Below are 17,472 nucleotides of genomic sequence, written 5' to 3'. Positions count from 1 at the left end.
TTTTTACGAGGGGGATGATTTTTATGGGCAGTATATAATGGGGTGCGTTCTGGCAAGTTAGCATCTTGTTTGGCGCGGGTTCCTCAAAGTGGAACAACAGTGCAGTGTGAGAGGTCTCGGATTCGGGAAAGTGCATTAACGTGCGTGATTCGATTGGTGGTGATAGGAAGACTTGTTCATCAACATGTTCGGAGTGGCCAAATGTAAGCAAAACATGGAGAGTGTTGTAAAAGGGAAAGTCAAAATTGAAAACAGAGATTATTTAAATCAATACAAAGTGAAGTGTGTGGGAATGAAACATCGTTATAATGACTTAACAAACTAATGACGGTTACATCGTTATTACAAATGCAACAATTGCGTTAATACGTTACAGTGCTAATGAGAATGTTACACAGTCACGACAAAAAGATAGTTATTGAAGGCAGATTGTCTACGTCAAATGGCTAGCTGATTTTTAATTTTCATTTGGTTCATAAGAAATCTTAGAGGCTGTTGAAAAACAAAATGTCCTAAAAACATTGTGAATATATACCTAGAGCTTGAATTTTTGGGAGAAAAATTTGAATATATTTTTTTGAGATCTTATTGGCTACGTCGTTCTTATGTAGGAACACGATATTAGTAATTTACATGACATTCCAACACGAAGTTTGTGCCATCTTCAGGGGCACGTGTATTATAAATTAAAGCTCATTATTACGTCGGGCGTAAAATCAGAGCTGGTTACTCAAGGTATCCAAATTTTAGCGCCCCAAATATTGATACGCCCCTAAGAAAATGACTCCACTATATACGCCTTATAAGGAATGATTTCGGGAAAAGTCTGCCATGCTTTATTATTTCATACAATTTATTTATTTATTTACTGAAATTAGCGACACTTTACACAAAAGTTGCATTCGTGTCGTTTTTGAGCCTTGTTTTTACCAAACAGAATATTTTATTCATGATTTTGAATTCATATTGTCTACTATCAGATGGTCAGACAATTTCTGATAAAGTTACTTTAAAATTACCTGTTTGAAGTTTTTTTTGGGGCAATATTCAAGTTAAGTAGCGCTAGAAATAGGAAGAAGGAAATATTAAACAGTTCAAGATGTGCTTCAAAACACATAGTAGATTTTTTTTGTTATTTTTTCATGTATTTATATTAATATTTGTTGTTTGACTTTTCAACTACGGAATCAGTATCGGAAAACATCAGGAGAAGTTTTGATTCGTCCGATAGCAGATTATCAGCTTTTTCGGTAATCCACGAATTTGACTTACAACTGAGAAGCAATAGAAATATATCAGATATAAATCAATAAAATACAGGGGGTGCCGAGATATAACGCGATAGTTTTTTTTAAATTTCAAACATTATTTTTAATCGCTTGACGTTAACCAATTACATGTTACGTCCCATCGTCTGCATCATGAGTTAATTGAAGTACTTTTCATATTTTTAACAGTACTTCACATAAATCGGGTTGAAAATAAAATTTTATATCAAATTGATCATTTGATATTAAAGATTAACTTTATTTTCAGCAGGAAGTCGTCAAAATATGTATTGAAGAATGTAAAATTACAACTACCTTAATAAGAACTGCGAAGGTATTTATCAAAACGCATTTGATATTCTAACCACCGTAGCCATTCAGTTTTATGACTATTGAGAAGGTTGTCATTCATTTGGGCATAGATATGTTGTCATGAGTTTGAAGAAATTCAATACTTTTATTTAGAACTAGCTTTAGTTATAACTCTCGGGAACAATATTTTGTTCTGATGTTTCAATTTTTAGTGATAAAAACTCACTGGTTTTTGCAAAAACGTTGTCAAATATTGCCGGAAGAAACACAGTGCAGGAAAAATTACTGTGGGCTTCTTAATTATTATTTTTTTTATTTATTTTGCTTGTATTACAGGCAAAATAATTAGTTTTTGTCATGTATTTAAACCACCTTTCCCACTATTGCCCACGAGGGTTTCCACCCCCAAGTGATAGTAAAAAGTCTAATCTTTCAACTACCGACTGAGCCATCTGCGCCATTTTGCGCCGGAAATAGTTACTTAAGGTGAAAGTACACCTTAAAATATGATAAATTTGCCTATAACTTTTTTGTTTTAAGTTATAATGACTTGACAATTTCGGAAGAAATGTGTAATTCGACGTCCTGAACAAGTTTGTAGAAGATCACAAAACTGTAGGATTATATCTGTTGAAGCTATACTGAAAAAACTAGTTTTAGGGGTACTTCGCACAAAACGCTCCATATCTCGAAAACCGTAAGAGATGGAGCTTTGACATGTTCTACGATTTTTGTTCTCTTATTATGGACTACAACTTTGCCGAAGACGTCAAACCTCTAAAAAAATATTTAGAAAAAATAAATTTTTCATCTCACTTCTAGGGGGATTAATCATTTATTACATTTTATCAAAATACGCCTTTTAACATGCAGAAAAACTTTGTAGAACACGCCAAACCTCTAGAACCAACCTAAAAAAAGTTATTTAATTTTGATCGTAAAATCATCGATTTCGAACACTGTGCAGCAGTACCTTTGTCTGCTATTTCTGTAGAGGATTTTTAGAAGATTCCTTTAGAATTTTCTCTATAGATTTTACAAGGAATACCTGTAGAGGTTTCTAAAGCTTTCTATTATGTTTGTGCAATTTCTGGATGAACTTCTGAAAACCCATGAAGGCATGCATATCTGAACAAATTTTGCAGAGACTATTTAAGATATCCCGGGAGATATTTTTAATGGAACCGTAAGAGCAATTTCTGAAAACAATCCTTGTAGGAATTTGTGCAGATATTTATCACTGAAGAAATTTTTCACAGAATTCTTGGAGAAGCAATTCCTGTAAGTTTGTAAAGACATTTTGAGAAGAATATCTGAAAACCTCGCTGAAAGTGCTTTTGCATAAATCCCATTCTGAAATTCCTAAGGAATCACTAAAATTCTGGTTCTGGAAATAAACATATCTCCGAAGAAGGAATCACAGCAGAAATTTATGAAAGAAAGCTTGCGGAGCTCCGTGATCAGGAAGGTAGACTCTCCCCTGTACCGCTGTAATGTTTGGTTGTACCTAATAACAAAAAAAATAATGTAGCACTTCAAATGCACATTAAAATATGACATTATAGTGGAACAATACAAATGCGTAATAAATAAGGACATCACACACGAACATACACAACCAGTGAATCAAAATCAAACCATCGCGCAACAATAATGACAATGTCGCAACCTGTGTTTGTTGCGACAATCCACCTAATACGACATAAGTTTGTTCCAACTTGAAAATAATAGGATAAACATCGTACACCACGAGTTTAGAGATTTTTAAGCCTTGCATTGCGATTTTTGAACGGTAACTTCGAGTCAGTAAACATTGCAACTCTGCTGAAGATCTATCTTCAAACAGTTTCGACTTTGGGTTAGTATTAAATTCAGCTTCCGTTTTGTCTGCAACAAAAATTTTCGAGATCATGTCATTATCTGTTACCAGTAGGGATAAAGAGTAATCGTCGCGCCTTCTTTGTTGCTTGTTTTGTGCCTCTTTTGTCTGACAATTCTCTACACTGTACACAACACATTACATATATTTTGCGCTGTTACTCTATTGGATAACTATTTCCGATGCCAGGATGACGAGGTTTTAATAATGTTGTTGGTCCATCAGTCAATCCTTTAACCGTATTTTCTATGGCGGTTGCCTTTCGCTCACAGTACTAGTTGCTTTCATAGTTTTGTCGAGGAATTTCTAATCCTAAGAGACATCCCGATTCGGGTTTCATCACTAGAGTTCTATAACTTGAAGACTGTGCCAGGGAAAGGATTACATCTCTAGTACTTAATCACGGCCCGAAATGGCCTGAATGTTGGCAATCGAAATAGGATTGTGGGCCTCTATTCTCCCAGAGCCCCATAAATGTGCATTAATACTAGGGGAATATTTACAAGTTAAAATAGCACATTTAACACAAACATAAATCTTGTGATAACCTTTCATTTGTATAAGGTACCCCGGGGCAAGTGAGAATCGGGGGCAAGTGAGACCTATAGCTGGTATTTCTTTTATTTTTTATTTTTAAGACTAACATTCTTCATGGAAAACATAGGTATCATACCTACGGATACTTTAAATACAAAAAATGTTATTGTTTCAACCATAAAGAGACCATATACGTTATTGTTGTTTATACGTAATTTTCAATTCACTAGGTGAGATTGACGTGCTTTACTACATTCGTCGTTTAAAAATAGATTTGTCATTCTACAAATACTTTTTCGGTTTCAGGATAGTATTCGGAGTTCTTGCAAATGATTTCAAATGAAAATGCTGTATTTTATTTTTATTTAATACCTTTAGTTTACTGCTCTCACTTGCCCCAGTGCATTTCGCTATCTGGGGTAAGTGGGACCTATGAGAATGAACAAACACAATTTTATGGGTCCATCTCGCCTTGTCCAGTCTACGATGAAATTAGCACGAATGTGAATAAAAATTGAAGTGTTAAGCAATCTACTGTTGAATTATACTTTATTACCTCTATTTATATGATAAAATTCTTGTTAAAAATGGTAAAACCTTGGGTAAAACGAAAAAATAACCAATAGCATGTATTTTTTATGTTTTCTCTAAATATCTTCCATTATTTTTTCACTTTACGCTGCATAATGAATTCTTTTGAGCATTCAGAAACCGTTCATAACAAATTAAAATAGGGAAATGGCCTTTTCAAAATTCATGATTTAATAAAAACATTATTTAATAATCGTAAGACTATGTGAGGGAGAAGATATCACTGGAAATCTCGAAGCCCCAGATTTACTTTTGGCGAGATTCATCAACTATATAATATAGAGACCAAGTTTTGAAATCTTTTGTTTCTTCACTTTACGGCGCTTTTTGTATAGAAAAAACAATTTATTTTGCATGAGCTGCTAGAGTTGATTTAAGTTTTTTCCCCAGCGATTTTTTATGTGTTACGTAATTTATGCACGATGCCTTAAACCTCTTCTTATTTTAATCTCTAAACATAGTCATTCATATAAGGGATTTATGATTTATGTTACCTTATTTGTTGCAACTTATATTAAGCCCTTTGAACAAAAACTCTGAATAGGTCCCACTTGCCCCGTGAAACGCAGTAAATGAAGATCTGCTACACTTTTCATTATATGCATAATATATGGAATGTAAAAATTTTGAAACAGTTTTAATGCACGTTAATAAGTACAAATATACCAACAACGTCTTTTGGGTTCATTGGAATTATTAAAAAAATGTGTTCTGAAATATATGGCATGACAAAACCAAATTAGCATTTTTTTAGGTCCCACTTGCCCCGGGGTACCTTATGTGTAATCCAGCGAAACTTTACATTCAGGTGCAGACATTTTTGGTAGTAAAGAAACCTTCAGTGGAATCCCTGTAGAAATCTTATGAAGTGCTTTTGATTGAATCCATGGAGGAATCCTAAAAAATCCCATGAATCCTAGGAATGTTTTCTTACGAACTTTGCGGAGAAGCTCTTCATGAAATCTGTGGTGGAATTTCTAGAAAAAAAGCATTGAAGTATTGATAGGAAAACTCCTGAAGAAAACCTCCAATAAATTTCTTGGAAAATGTTCTGAAAGTATTCTTGGAGAAATATGTGGACGAATTTCTGAGAAAAAAATCCCGAATACTTGGAGTCTGCGTCTACATAGATCCCTAGAAAAAAAAATGAGATATGCCTTAAGGAATTTCCGAAGAAGTTCGTAGGAAATATTTTTGAAAAAAAAAAAGAATTAGAGGCGAAATGATTTGAGTTATCGTTAGAGTAAAATGCCGAATAAACTCTGGTGTAATTCATCGAAAAGTATTTGGAAGAAATGCTGAAGGAATCTCTACAAGAACACCTGCAGGAATCTCTGGAGGAATTCCCGAATAAATACCTGAAGGAATATATAGAAAATTCGGCACCAACATTTCAAAAGGGCGTAACTGCTTTTGCAACCAATGCCTTCTCACAGAGCTGTGGGTCGTATTTCATTCATCTCACGCAATTCACATCCATTAATCGAAAGAGGAGGATTTTATCTTTCTATTTGTGCTAGTGGATTGCTCGAGAGGGATGGGATACGCTCCACAGCTTTGTGAGAAGGCATTGGTTGAAAATGCAGTTACGCCCTTTTGAAATGTTGGTGCCGAATTGTCTAAATCACTGGATAATTGTTTAAAGGAATGCTTGAAAGAATTTCCGAAGAAATCTATAAAGAAAATTCTGAAGTAGTCCATTAATAAATTTCTGATGAATTGTTTGAACGAATCCTTAGAAGAATTTCTTAACTTATCCCCTTTGAATTTTCAAAAAGAACTCATAGAACCAAAGTAACATTTTCAAGTCAAGTTGTTTCGAGTGGCTTATAAAACCATAATAAATCCAACATAAAACCATCGTGGTTTTATAACGGTTCAAAACCTCTTGAAAACAAATAGGTTATAACATTGTTGGGAAATCTACCCAAAATAAATTCTTGGAGAAAAAGGTAGCTGAATCTGAAATCTCTCTCAGAATTTCTAAAAAAAATAGCCGGAGGAGTTTCTGTAGAAAAATAGTAGAGATGTAATCTTAGGAGTATCAACATAATAAGAGAAGGCCTATGGAGCATATCGGATTGAATTTTTATAATAACCCAAGGATTTTTAATAAAATTCTACATATCAAAAAAGGGTCTCCAGTTAGTCTAGTGGTTAAGGCTTTGGAGTAAGAATGGCTTTCTTCAGGAATTCCTCAAAGGACTTTCTCTTCGTAAATTCCTCCATGGGAGCTTGCACCAAGAAATACTTCAGGATGCATCGAAAAATTTCTCCACGAATTGTATCATAGCTTTTTCAGTGATTCCATCATGGATTGCTTCAGAGATTCCTTCAAGAATTTCTCCAGGGATTTCACCAGACATTTCGCCGGAAATTTCTCCTGGGTTATCTTTGGAGGTTCCTCTAGTGATTGTTCCAGTGCATCTCCAAGAATTCTCAATGGATTTTCACCGCATCCTTTCAGATATTTGTGGAGTGCCACAGAAATTAATTCATACATTCCTTCAACTATTTTATCACAAATTATTTAAAGTGTTTCTGCAGGATTTCTTCCAGGAATTCTTTCAATTTTTTTTCCTGATTTTTTAAAAATAAATCCAAGAATTCTTTCAAAAACCTTAAGGAGCCTATTCAAGGATTCTTTCAATAATTCGTACAGAAATTACTGCAGACATGGATTCCTTCAGTTTTTTTTTCAGGGATTCCTACAAAAACTCTTCTAGGATATCGTATGGAAAGCTCTCCTGGGATTTCTTAAAGAATTCCTCATGAGCTTGCATCCAGGATTCTTCAAGGGTTCAAGGGTTTAGGAATTGCTCCAGATATGTCTTCTAGAAATCCTCCAAGGATTCACTTGGGAGTTTTTTTGTCTGTATTAACGAGATTTTTAACCCTAGGCTAGTTCATCTCGGGACCCACGCTTTACTTCCCTTCCGAAGGAAGAACCCACATTTTTTGTGAGTATGTCGGGAGTGGGATTCGATCCCAGGTCCTCGGCGTGATAGTCTTGTGTTCTAACCACCACACCAGGTCCGCTCCACACTTGGCAGTTCATTCCTCAATTCTTTCAGAAAATACTCCAGCAATTATTCCTCCGAGAATTCCTCTTGGAATTCTTTCAGCAACTTTCCCAGAAATTTTCTCAACAAATTCTTCAACGAATTCCTCGAATAGGAATTTTCTATGAATTTCTTCAGGAATTTCTCATGGGATCCCTCCTGGAATTTCTCCTGTGATTATTTAAGGAATTCCATTAACAATTCATGCAAGAATTACCCCTCCAGAAATCCCTCCAATGATTTCTCCTGTGATTTCTCCTGGAATTTCTCCTGTGATTATTTAAGGAATTCCATTAACAATTCATGCAAGAATTACCCCTCCAGAAATCCCTCCAATGATTTCTCCTGTGATTTCTCCAGGAATCCCTCCAAGATTTTTCCTAGAAATTTCTCTAGGGATTCTTCCAGAAATTGATCCAGGAATTCCTTTAGAAAATTCAACAGCAATTCATCCAAGAATGCGTCCAATAATTCCTTCAGGAGTTTATCCAGGAATTCTTTTAGAAATACCTTTAGCAATTCTTTCAGGACTTTCTCCAGGAAAACCTCCAAAAAATCTTCCAGGAAATCCACTCCTTCCTACAGTTTTTTTTTCCAGGGATTTCTACAAAAATTCCTCCAGAGATTCTACCTGGAATTCATTAAAAAAATACTCTTCCAGGGATTCCTTCAAGGTTTTCTCTAAGAATTGATCCAATAGTTCCTCCAGTAATTCCATTCCAAATTCCAACAGAAACCCTTCAAGAAATTCTTCTAGGAAATCCTCCGAAAATTTCTCCAGGGAGTTTTCCAGGAATAACTCAAGACATTCCTCTTGAAGTTCATCCAGGAGTTCCTACAGGGATTCCTGAAGGAATTTCTCGGGTGATTTCTCCTGAGGTTGCTTCTGGACCTCCTCTATGAATTGCTCTAAGAATTCTTCCCGGAATTCTTCCAGGTATTCTTTCACAGATTTCTCCTGGAATTGCTCCAGGGATTCCACCTGGAACTCTTCAAGAGATTCCTCCAGGATTTCTCCAGGAATTTATGTAGGGAATCTAGGAAATCTTCTAAGAATTCTTCTAGGAATTCCTCAAGGAATATTTTCAGAGATTTCTCCAGGGATTCTTCCCAGAATTCTTCCCGGAATTCCTCCGGCAATTCATCCAGGGATTCCTCCAAAAACTCTTCCTGCGATTACTCCATTAATTCATCCTGGATTTTTTTCAGGGATTCCTCCAGAAATTCCTCCACGTAATTCTTCAGCAATTCCTCCAGAAATTGCTCTAGGGATTCTCCCAGGTATTAGGCCAGATGCTAAGATTTTTCCAATAATTCCTCCATGAATTGCTCCTCCAAAAATTCCACTCGGGATCTTTTCAAAAGAAGGTGATTCGTTCAGAGATTTCGGAAACCCATTTCTGAAAATTTCTTCTCCGGGGATGCACCCAAGAATTTCTCCAGGGATGCCTCGAGTAATACAATAAGATCCCAGGTCTCGTCCAAAAGATTATGAGTCAAAGTTACCTTGAAGATGATTTAAATTATTTTTTTTTCAAAAATGTGTGCATGTAAACTTAAGTTAAAGTTGCCAAAATTTCTTAAAAATGCAAATAAACTTACGGCAGTGTCGCTGGAAATTATGTCGACCAAATTTTAAGATGAAAGTCGTAATATAACCTATTTTATATTAACTTTCAACTGCTTTTTGCCGAACTTGGCTAAAAAATCTGAGAAAAAATTATTAAGTAAATTAACTCTTGATGTCATCGACCAAAAGTTTTGGGTCACTATCGTTAAACATGGAAAAGTGATTTGTTGATATAGTTGTCATTTTTCAATTCTTTTTGGCTTGTTTAAAACATAATGAATGGTACTTATTGCATAGACATTGAACCACAGGACGCCAGTTCGTGTTCAGCCGTCAGCGGAGATAGAAGTGCGAGATCTACAGCAGTGTGTTTTTCACAGTGGAAGCATTTGGCCGGTCAGGCTATTGTTAAGCAAAAGCTTTGTGATATTGACCTTGGGGCGAAGCAATCGGTACGGAACAAAATGGAGCTAAGGAACATCCACACCAACTGTGTGAAAGTGAGGTTCGATGCGAAGTCAAAGATGCCCACGGACAAAGAGGTGTTTGCTTTCTTCAGGAAGCGAGAATGGAAGCCGAACATGCTTACAGCAATGTTTCGGGAACCGAGGGAATACAGCGTGTACGTCAAGTTCCAAAGTGAAGAATTGATGAAGGCTGAATTGCTGCGATGTCCGACTACGGACATTTTCGCGTACGATGACGGACAAATCACAACGGTTTCGTTTTCTACGGCAAGGGGTGATTTCAAGTACATCCGGATTTTCGGTATTCCCATTGAGGTTGAAGATAAGCACGTGGCAAACGTCTTGTCAAAATACGGCAAAATACACCAGCTCGTACGCGAGCGATATGGACCGGACACAGGATATCCTATTCTAAACGGTGTCCGAGGCGCGCACATGGAGGTTACGGAAGCGTTACCATCACAGGTGCACATTCAGCATTTTCAGGCTCGTATTTTTTACGAGGGTATGCAGACGAGATGTTTTGTCTGCAACGGAACGGACCACGTGAAGCAAAATTGCCCGAAAAGGATTTCAGTGAACGAACGACTGAAGCAGAACAGCGGAACGTACGCAGGTGTTTTGACTGGCGGCATAAGCAAAGGGCCATCCGGTCAGCGCACACAATATTTGGCACCGGACAACCAGCGTCCGAGCACATCGCGTGTGGTTGCAGCAGAACGATTGCTGGCCCCATGCGAGATATCCGGTATTCAGGACGACACTCGTGGCGGCACTGACGAGGCATCCTCTCAGGCTACAGCTGTAGCAGATACAGAAGCGATCCAGCAAGCAGAAGATCAGGAACCAGAAGCGGCGGCAGAGCCCGACGTGGTGGCAACCGAAGTAGCTCCAACCGGAGCAGTTTCAACCGAGGAAATGGTTATCGAGAAGAGCACCAGTGAGCACAGGAAGCGGGGTCACGAAGCAGCTAGCGTCAACGAGAATCGACAGGACGAATCTGAGGCGTCATCGACAGAGCCCGAAGTTACCTCTAAACCAGGGGTAGCATTGAGCTCCGGAGGTCTTCTGGAAAAACAGGTAAAACGACTTCGATCAAAGAACAAAAAATCTAAAAAATAAGCCGTAAGATATTGTAATTATGTGAAATGAATTTTGTATTCAATATTGCAACGTTGAACCTGAACAGCATCAACACGGACATCAACAAGTCGCTGTTGAAAGATTTTATTACAAAGTTTGATATCGACGTTGCCTTTTTACAAGAGGTAGCATTCGATAATTTTTCTTTTTTACCATCGTATACTTCGTTGATCAACATTAGCATTGACAGAAAGGGCACAGGTGTGCTCATCAAGGATAATATAGATTTTCATTCATTTGTGTTAGATCCATCAGGAAGAATAATATCAGTCGTCATTAATGATATTAATTTTGTTAATGTATACGCTCATTCAGGCACGAATAAGAAAAGGGAACGTGAAGATCTTTTTTTGAACCAAATGACTGTGCACCTCAGCAAAACGAATTGTATGTACTCTGTTATGCTCGGAGACTTCAATTGCATTCTCGAGCCGAATGATTCTAATTCAAGTATAAAAAACGTATCCAAAGGTTTACGAACTTTAGTGAATGCTTTTAACTTCAAAGACATTGCGAGTGAAAAGAAATCTGCAAATTTTACATTCTACAGAGGCCCAACTGCTTCTCGACTGGACAGAATTTATGGTAATCAAGAATTCCTTGATCGAGTTCGACAGGTTTCGACAGTTGGCGTTCCTTGTTCGGATCACCACGCTGTTGTGTTGAAAATAGGGATCCAGCCGACTACTCTCAATCCACGCGGCCGAGGGTATTGGAAAATTAACTCTAGCCTTCTATCAAATCCGGAAATAAGTCAAAGATTTCGGACTGAATACGGAAAGTTGAAAAGCAGACTTAGCTACATGGACCACAATTCTTGGTGGAATCATGCTGTTAAAGCGAAAATTCGAAGTTTTTACAAAAACGAATCTTGGAAGTCATACCAATCAGTCAATCAACAGAAGGATGCACTATACGCAAAACTGCAAACATTAACTCGAAAACAGCATGCTGGGGAAAACACCACAGAACAGATCAATTTAGTGAAAATGGAGCTTATGGAATTCGAACACAAAAGATTAGAAAACTTGCGGTCAAAAATCAAAGATCCTTCGTTGATCGAAGGGGAGCGTTTAAGTATTGTTCATGTCTCTAAGCAATTACATCATAAAGATCTTATTTCAAAAAGTAACCCAGAAGCGAACGGCGACAGAAAAATAAATCTTACTATGTCAGAAGTTCATCAGCATTTCTCGACGGTTTTCAGTCAAGATAGTGAAAATGTAACTGACCAAAACCATGACCCGCTATCGTCCATCCAAAAACAATTGAACATAGATGAGGCCAACACACTGATTCGTCATATATCACAGGAAGAAATCCTTGGAACACTAAAGCAATGTTCAAAAAAGAAGTCACCTGGGCCAGACGGGTTGACTTACGAATTTTATCTAGAACACTTTGAAGTCTTGAAAGAAGATCTTGAAAAGCTTTTTAATTCATATCTTTCTGGTCAAACTAACCCTCCCACAGATTTTGCTAAAGGAATAATAACTTTGATTCCAAAAAAAGGACGAAGAAGAAATATTGAAGATCACCGTCCTATAAGCTTACTTAACACGGATTACAAACTGTTTTGTAAGATTTTGGCCAATCGTATCACCTTGGTTCTCGAATCCCTGATAGGAACAGAACAAACGGCGTTGATTGCAGGAAGATCATGTAAAACTAATGTTTTGAACCTCCGGAGAATTATATCGCGTTCAATGGAGTCTAAACGATTGAAAGGCTTTATTATTAGCCTGGATCTACAGAAGGCGTTTGACAAAGTAGACCACTCCTTTTTATGGAAAGTGTTGGACAAATACGGGTTTCCTGCTGAGCTTATCAGTTGTTTGAAATTGTTATACGGTAAAGCGAGCTCGAAGATACTTTACCACGGATTTTTATCGCAGGACATTTTGATAAAATCTTCAGTACGACAAGGATGCCCGCTCAGTATGGTCCTGTTCTCCCTCTACATCGAGCCTCTAATAAGGAGCATACATGATAGCATAAGTGGTATCTTAATTTACGGGAAAATTATTAAGTTAACCGCATATGCTGATGATATTACTATTTTCGTCAGAACTCAGGAAGAATTCGATTTGGTTATGCAAATAGTAGATTCCTTCTCGATATATGCTAAAATAAAAGTCAACCTTCAAAAATCTTCTTTTCTGAGGCTAAATAACATCTCGTCTGGACCGCAAATATTCAAAGAAGTGGATAACATGAATGTTCTAGGAGTTGTGATTGCTGATAATTGGTCGAAAATGATTGATGCAAACTACGAAAAACTGATAACAGCTATACAATATCGAGTGACACTAAACGAATCAAGGAACTTGAACTTGTTGGAAAAAGTTTGGATATTGAACACGTTTATTCTATCCAAATTATGGTACTTAGCCCAGATTTTACCTCCGAAGAACCGTCATCTGGCTAAAATCAAAAGTATTTGTGGAAATTTCATTTGGCGTGGACATATCTTACGAGTTGCGCGAGACCAGTTGTACCTGGACTATACAAAAGGTGGCCTCCGTCTAATTGATCCGGAAGCAAAATGCAAAGCACTTTTCATAAGAAACTTGCTTCTTGAAGAGGAAAACTACTTGCTGGAGTATGTCCAAAAAGCACAACTAACAAGAAACGGAAGAGAATGGATTGAAATAGGATCAGAATTGATAAACAACAGCATTTGTGAATCAACCAACATGCTTTACAACTTCTTCATAAATAGGAGAAACATATGCATCAAAGCTGAAATGGATTATCCTGACGTGAATTGGGTGCTATTGTGGACGAACTGGAGCTCCAATTGGCTGTGCTCGGACGATAAATCGAATTTATTCATGCTCTTTAATGACGTCATTCCCAACAAAGAAAAGCTCGCTAAATACGGTATCGGCAGAATACCTGATTTTAACTGTGATACCTGTCGGACTCCTGACAATAATTTTCATCGCATTGTGGAATGCAGAAAAACGGTTGAAATTCGCGAATGGGTTTCTGACATCATTCGAAATAAGCTTCACCTAGAGTTTGTAAACCTTGATGAGATTCTAGCTTGGTTTGTTCCAGAAAAGAACTCAAGACTAAAAGCAGCAATGTGGCTGGCGGTGCACAGTATAAGTTATATGGCAAGACAAAAGCATTCGTTAAGTTTGTACTGGTTCAAGAAAAGCATAAGAGATATTAGATGGAATAATAGAGCGTTTTTCAAAAAGCAATTCGGAAACTATTTAAATGTGTGTTAGACTGGTAAACATAAAAATGTAAACTTAGATTGTAAAACACGAATTATTTTAATAAAAAAAAAAAAAAAAAAAAAAAAAAAAAAAAAAAAAAAAAAAAAAAAAAAAAAAAAAAAAAAAAAAAAAAAAAAAAAAAAAAAAAAAAACCACACATATTTGTTAAAATTTACATGCTTAAACTTTACGTAAAACTGCATCATTTTTTTTTTTAATGTGGTGAAATGTGTTAAACATACATAACATTTTTACACATAATAATCGTTGAAAACGTAAAATTAATGACATCAAACGTAAATTTAGTTAATTACCTTTGAAATGAGAAAAAAAAAATTGAATTATAGATGACGAAGATATCACCAAATCACTTTTCCAGGTTTAACGAAAGTGACCCTAAACTTTTGGCCGATACATCATATTGAGGGGTGACCCCAAACTTTTGGTCGATGACATCAAGAGTAAATTTACTTAATAACTTTTTTCTCGGATTTTTTAGCCAAGCTCGGTAAAAAGCAGTTGAAAACTTATGGAAAATAGGTTATATTACTGTGGAGTGGACCTAGTGTGATGGTTAGAACACTTGACTATCATGCCGAGGACCACCGATCGAATCCCACTCCCTACAAACTAACAAAATGTGAGTTCTTAATTTGAAAGGGAAGTAAAGCGTAAGTCCCGAGATGAACTAGCCTAAGGCTAAAAATCTCGTTAATACAGACAAAAAAAAAGGTTATATTACTGCTCTCATCTGACAATTTGGTAAATCCAATTTCCAGCGACACTGCCGTCAGTTTATTTTCAGAAAATTTGACAACTTTGGGTTAAGTTTACATACAAATATTTATGTAAATGTTCCACCTAAATCATGTTCAAAGATACTTTGACTTATTATCTTTTGAATGAGACCTAGGGTTTTAAAATCGGACGAAAATTGGCGGCGATATGGGCCTAAAAAATGACGTGTTTTTGAAAAGGTGACCCCAAACTTTTGATCGGGAGTGTATATCAACGATCAAAATTTTTGATACATAATTTCTTACTGATTTTGAGAAAGTAGTGCATCGGAGCATTTGTTACGAAGTATGTAGGGAGCAACTTCGCTTAACAATAGAACAAAAATCTATCAAAACAGTCAGTTTTGCATGGAAAATCTAAAAAAAAAAATAGTAAAGGATATTTCTTTAATTTCCTTGGGCATGTCATCCACACGATATACATTTGCAAAATGGTCATTGTCAGAGGAAGCTCTTAGTTAATAACCGTGGAAGTGCTTATCGAACACTAGCTGAATAGCAAGCTTTGTGTCAGTTGAGATGTTACTCTATCAAGAAGAATACATGATTACAATAAACTATGGAACAAACACTTCCACCAGATTTTACCACAATTTGCAGTAGATACGTTCAGAGGCATAGGGACATAGTCAGGCCACTAGTAGACGTTGCGCTATCAACAATTGATATATTATATTGAAATGACGTTGTAAGATGTTGAAAAAGATTGACTTTGCACCCAAACTAATGCCTCCAACAGGTAGAGCAAATGTCAAGTTAAGTTGTTCATTGATTCAAATTGAAAAAGGCCCAAAAGCAATACATTAGCGACAAAGATTTCTTAAGCTTTTTTAAATTTTGATCCAAGTTTCTTCACATTTCAAGATGCTTCTCAAGTATCAGAGCACAATTCACTCAATATGATTTTTATACCAAAATCTGATATATTTCTCATCACATTGTAGGCCCTTATCACAGTCAGAGTTTTGCAATTCTTCAATAATCTAAAATGTTCTCAGGTTACATTATTTTTAACAATGCTGATCTAGTAAAATTTATTACTTTTCCCCCAATAGTCTGGATTTGGCCACTCGTGGTCATGGCCTCGCTCAAGCGCGCCTACACGGCGCCGGACTACTGTGACTCGAAGATCTGCTTCGGTGGCGTTCCGAACATCGGTTGCAACAACGACGGCAAGCTGAGCAAGTCCTGCCCGAAGGACGCCAAGATCATCGAAATGACCGACGAACTGAAGAAGCTGATTCTGGACACCCACAACAACTACCGCAGCACGCTGGCTACCGGTGGTGTGAAATGGCTGCCCAAGGCCGCCGCTATGCCCACTTTGGTAAGTTTTTGAAATGCCACAATCTTTTCGCGATCCTTAACTGATCTTCCTTCTCTCAGACCTGGGACGACGATCTGGCTGCCACGGCTCAGATGAATGCAAACCGTTGCGAACGAGGTCACGACAAGTGCCATAACACGCAGGATTATCTGAACTCGGGTCAGAACTTGAACTACATCGCCACCAGTGCCGATACGATCGACGTCAAGGACCAGGTCCCGAAATTGATCAGCAGCTGGTGGGATGAGCGTCACGACGTCAACAAGAACATGGTCAACACCATGTACGATCCGGGCAAGAGTGTGATGGTGTTCCACTTTGCCGTGCTGGGTAGCGATAAGGTCAACAAGGTTGGATGCGGTCTTGCACAATGGACCAACGAGAACGCCTGGCTGCAGATGTACCTGGTGTGCAATTACTCGTTCAACGATTTCATCGGTATTCCCATCTACGTCAAGGGTGCTCCGTGCTCGCAGTGCAAGACTGGCTGCAACTCCAAGTTCGCCGGTCTGTGTAACGAGGATGAACCGGTGCCACAGTTGATCGACTATCCGGCTCCACAAGCTTAGGGTGGACCACCAGAAAAAAAAAAACAGGACAGCATTGTAGTACTAATTCTAGATTTCGAAGTTGTCAGCATGCCAAAAGAAAACCACTGACCCGACACGTGGTTGCGATGTATAGCAATACAGTATTTTTTGGTGATTGGGAAACTGCTTGATGTTTATTGTTTGCGAAAGAAAATTCAAATTCACTCATGCAAATCGCACCAACTATCTTGAAACATTGTAATCAATCGGCCGAAAAGCTCAACTCATCCAATTAATTGCCATAAAGATCAGTAATTCACGCCTGATTTGCAAATTGAGAAAACTTGTACCGTTCAAATTGGCTGACGTCGGCTGAGTGCTGGATACTTTCCAATAATTTACTCGGTCTTGGTCGAATGTTCTTTTGTCCAGTAAATAAATACCCGTTCTCCCACGCCGGAAAAACTTAAAAGTTGCTAATGAAGAAGCTCTACATATCACTTTTCATCCAATGAATGGCTTTATGAGCATTAGGTTTAATTTATTTTCGTTTATTATTAGGTAACAAAGCTGACGAACTGATTCATGATTTTTGATCAAGCATAATAAGGTTTTGTCCAGGATATCCAATTCAAATGCATCCTTTTGCGTTTATAATTATATGTAGATTCACATCGCCGGATCACAAAACTGATTGTACATATTCCAACATGAGAACATTGAGATGTATTTTGTTTGGATCCACAGAGTATGAAACGC

The 17,472-nt window shown here is 37.3% G+C and overlaps 1 protein-coding gene across 1 annotated transcript; it reads left to right on the top strand.

Annotated features, from left to right (window-relative positions):
* The first annotated feature begins 44 nt into the window (after nucleotides 1-44).
* On the top strand, nucleotides 45-16,896 carry LOC109419188 (antigen 5 like allergen Cul n 1). Its single transcript, XM_029866964.2, has 3 exons — nucleotides 45-203; nucleotides 15,912-16,183; nucleotides 16,243-16,896. Exons 1-3 carry the CDS (start codon nucleotides 185-187, stop codon nucleotides 16,750-16,752), a joined length of 801 nt encoding a protein of 266 aa, XP_029722824.2. The 5' UTR covers nucleotides 45-184; the 3' UTR covers nucleotides 16,753-16,896.
* Nucleotides 16,897-17,472: the final 576 nt, after the last annotated feature.

Source organism: Aedes albopictus, chromosome 3 (genome assembly GCF_035046485.1).
Source record: "Aedes albopictus strain Foshan chromosome 3, AalbF5, whole genome shotgun sequence".
In the NCBI taxonomy this organism is placed as follows: Eukaryota; Metazoa; Arthropoda; class Insecta; order Diptera; family Culicidae; genus Aedes; species Aedes albopictus.
This window is presented reverse-complemented; position numbering and strand designations above follow the sequence as displayed.